Source organism: Limulus polyphemus, unplaced genomic scaffold, assembly GCF_000517525.1.
Source record: "Limulus polyphemus unplaced genomic scaffold, Limulus_polyphemus-2.1.2 Scaffold1993, whole genome shotgun sequence".
Lineage (NCBI taxonomy): Eukaryota > Metazoa > Arthropoda > Merostomata > Xiphosura > Limulidae > Limulus > Limulus polyphemus.
The window spans coordinates 83,518-87,367 of NW_013667603.1; the positions used below are offsets into that span (position 1 = coordinate 83,518).

The 3,850-nt window shown below is 32.9% G+C and overlaps 1 protein-coding gene across 3 annotated transcripts in view; it reads left to right on the forward strand.

Moving 5' to 3' along the window:
* LOC106465593 (uncharacterized protein C31H12.03c-like) overlaps window positions 1-987 on the forward strand; it is a 29,496-nt gene extending 28,509 nt beyond the window's left edge. For 2 of the 3 annotated variants that reach the window (XM_022393524.1, XM_022393525.1), the window contains exons 7-8: window positions 455-526; window positions 906-933. In XM_022393524.1, coding sequence (XP_022249232.1) covers window positions 455-458 — 4 coding nt within the window. In that variant the 3' untranslated portion in view covers window positions 459-526; window positions 906-933. Of the gene's footprint in view, window positions 1-454; window positions 527-905 lie in introns of all 3 variants that reach the window. The other variant, XM_022393523.1, reaches the window with a different exon arrangement.
* Window positions 988-3,850: the final 2,863 nt, after the last annotated feature.

Here is a 3,850-nt window from a genome sequence, read left to right on the forward strand (position 1 = left end):
ATTACTACAAAGTATCCCGTTTAATAGTAACACTACAAAGTATCCTGTTTAATAATAACACTACAAAGTATCCTGTTTAATAGTAACACTACAAAGTATCCTGTTTAATAATAACACTACAAAGTATCCTGTTTAATAGTAACACTACAAAGTATCCTGTTTAATAGTAACACTACAAAGTAGTTTTATTTCCATATTTCCCGAGTTCATACTTAAATTAGAAAAGGGTGAAATTAAATAAAACTTAAAAAGTCAACATTAACAGTGGTTAAATATTTAAAGTTTAAACCTGAATAATTTGTTTTTGCTGAATTAACATACCAAACTTGTTCCTTGAGTTGAAGAACAAGAAAAGGTTGGAATGCATTGCAATGTAGTTTTGTTTAATCATTTTTATGTATAGATTTATATTATCTTAGATCTTTTAGTAACATAATTGTTTTTGAAACTGTAGGTAGTAGATCTTGAAAAACTTAGGAAGAGGTCAGAAAGATTTGGTCAGTCAGTATCAGCAGCAGTGAAACAAGTAAGTGTGGTTTTGTACATCCATGCCATAAAATTAATTTACGATTAAATTCATCTTTCTCTGTACTATGTGTATCTGACAAACTTAAAAATAAATGTGGTATTAATGTTCTGTTTTTTTTATTTCCTTTGTCAATGTCAGCAATATTTTGTTGTTAATTTACAGTGCAATCTGCACCACACTGATAATTATTTGAGCATTTGTTAGATAAACATTTAAATGGATTTTTTTTTTTTTTACAGTATTAGAAATTTAATGTTCAGTATTCTTCTCCCAGCACATAGTGTTCTTGATGTTGACTTCTTTTCTCTGAGTTTTTTCTTCTTTTTTTTCGGTCTTGTTAACTATGGTTTTGACCACCTTTTTAATTTCTGGACAGATTGAAGAAAGAGAAAAGGTACTGAAAAGAAAACAAAGGTTTGGAAGTAGTATTTCAACAGCATCCATTGGTAGTGAAGAGGTCAGTTATTTTTAATAAATTTTGTTTTAAAGGTTCCTTTTTTTTATCAAAGGCTGTAAATATCTTCAGAAGTTGCAACATTTGTGACTATCAGTTTATTTGTATACACGGTAAACCGTCAATTTGTTTGAAACCTGATAAAATGTCACATAACATTAGAAGCTGCTTTGTAGATGAAATATTTTTTTAGTTATGGTTGTATGAAGAGTATTATTTTAGAACCAGATTTCTCCTACACCAATACGTTAAAAGGTAACTTTAAACTCTTCATAGTGTTTACCAACAAATCATCATGAACCTTCTAGTATAAGAAAGACCACAGATGCAGTGAGTATCACGAACCTTGTAGTGGTTCATTCCATGCAAACGTTTACAGCTGCAGTCAGTATCAAGGACCTTGTAGTGGTTCATTCCATGCAAACGTTTACAGCTGCAGTCAGTATCAAGGACCTTGTAGTGGTTCATTCCATACAGAAAGCCACAGCTGCAGTCAGTATGATGAATCTTGTAGTGGTTCATTCCATACAGAAGGCCACAGCTGCAGTCAGTATGATGAATCTTGTAGTGGTTCATTATATACAGAAGGCCACAGCTGCAGTCAGTATGATGAATCTTGTAGTGGTTCATTATATACAGAAGGCCACAGCTGCAGTCAGTATCACGAATTTTGTAGTGGTTCATTATATACAGAAGGACACAGCTGCAGTCAGTATCAAGGACCTTGTAGTGGTTCATTCCATACAGAAAGCCGTAGCTGCAGTCAGTGTATGAATCTTGTAGTGGTTCATTATATACAGAAGGCCACAGCTGCAGTCAGTATGATGAATCTTGTAGTGGTTCATTATATACAGAAGGCCACAGCTGCAGTCAGTATCAAGACCTTGTAGTGGTTCATTATATACAGAAGGCCACAGCTGCAGTCAGTATCAAGGACCTTGTTGTGGTTCATTATATACAGAAGGCCACAGCTGCAGTCAGTAGCTGCAGCTAATTTAGAGTAAATCTCATCACCAACTTGAGGTGGTTATGTATAGCAGTCTGTAAACAAATTTTATTTGATGATGTTTTAATGCTCCCTTATTTTTTGAATTTCCACTTTTGGTATAATTTACTAATATCAATTATAATAGGCTTGGAAAGATTAACTGTGATTTTATTGATAATTGTCACTGTTACACCTGCTATACACGAAGTATCTATTTTGAATGTTTTTTGTTTCTTAGTGTCAATCATAATATTTTACTACTTGTCACATTACCAATATTTCTTGTTTTTGTTAAAATTAATGTATAAACTAAGAACTACGTGTTTGTATTTCATTTAGTTACAAGAAAAAAAGGTCAAATTTTTCTTAAAAACACGTATGCACACACAGAGGAACTAATCGTAGATTTTACTTAAATATTATCATTGAATCGTGAAATAAGTTAATCATAAACTGTTAATGAGTGATCAGTAACTTATAAAGTATAGATAAAAGTCAGTTATATTCTGTAATTGTTTATTAGTGCAAAAAAGGTAACCAAGTTAGAAAATAAGGAAGAGTTAAAATGCATCAAAGCTGTGATATCAAAATAAAGTTAGGTTTTGGATCGTCTCACTGGACCGGGTGTTCTGTACACCGTCTTAAAACACGTATTTAAAGGAATACAAGGTCAGGTAGACAATCCAAATTTTATTTGACATTTCATTTTGATGTCAAAACTTTCATCTGTTTTTACTTCTGCTTATTTTATAACTTCATCACCTATTTTTTATTTATCATCACTGTCTACTGATGTCACATACCTTTACTTTTTTACTTCAGCATTTAATCAAAACCTGACCGCTCCCTCTTTGCCTTCGTAGGCTATCATTTATGTACATCAGCTTTTCTGTTTTAATTGTAGTGTAGACGGTAGGGGGGAGTTAAAATTGTACATTTAATTAAATAAACAAGAGGGAATCCTCAATAGCTGCAGCTGTAATTAGATCTCAAATTGGTCAAGAGATGGAGCTATGAGCTAAAAGTTTGTACTTAAAAAAACAGAAAAACTCGGAGCCATTCTGTGAGCCTGTGCCACGGCTGAAACGTTTATGACCTTGATACTGAACATACAAAACCTATCCTTGCCTCAGACCACTAGGTATCTAATGCCAGTTTGAGTATAGCATGTTTGGTATGAACTGTAGCTGAATTGGAAAAAGTGTGTGTGGAAAACAGATAATAATAGTAAAGAAGAACACAATATTGTGTGTAACAGTTAGTGAAAATCCACAGTAAATGGAACAAACTTTCAATGGTTTATTATAAATTGCCATCTGACAGCAAGGAAAACATTTTTTTCCCAGAAGTCAAAGAAGACTGACCACTTATAATATGAAACTATTCTTTGACAGATAGTTTAGGCAGAGTATTCATGTTGAACTGATGGTGACAACTGGCTATTAGAGAGACAATTATATAAATATATTGGTAGAGGATGAGCTGCATAAGTATATTGTGTCATCACCAATACATCTCTACAAGTGTTTTCCTATTAGGCAGTTGCCACACACTTCACAGTCAACTAAATATGAAATCACTTTATATTGGCTGAAATAAGGTTAAGGAATAATAACCTTTTCTTCATATGAGATATTCTGGCCATGAAATTGATTGGAAATCAATAAGAATTTTATAAAAACTAGTAACTACATAAAAAATAAGGTTGGCTGAAAGCTGCTTAATCAAAAGCCTACTTCATTTCATCATTTTCTAAGGTCGTATCAAACTAATCAGCTGTCTGACCTCCTGTGTCCTTTAAGGTAATTCAAAGTAGGTGTTCAAATTCGATGATGAGGAACCCACTTTGAGACTAATAATGGCTGGAGACGGCTTGAAT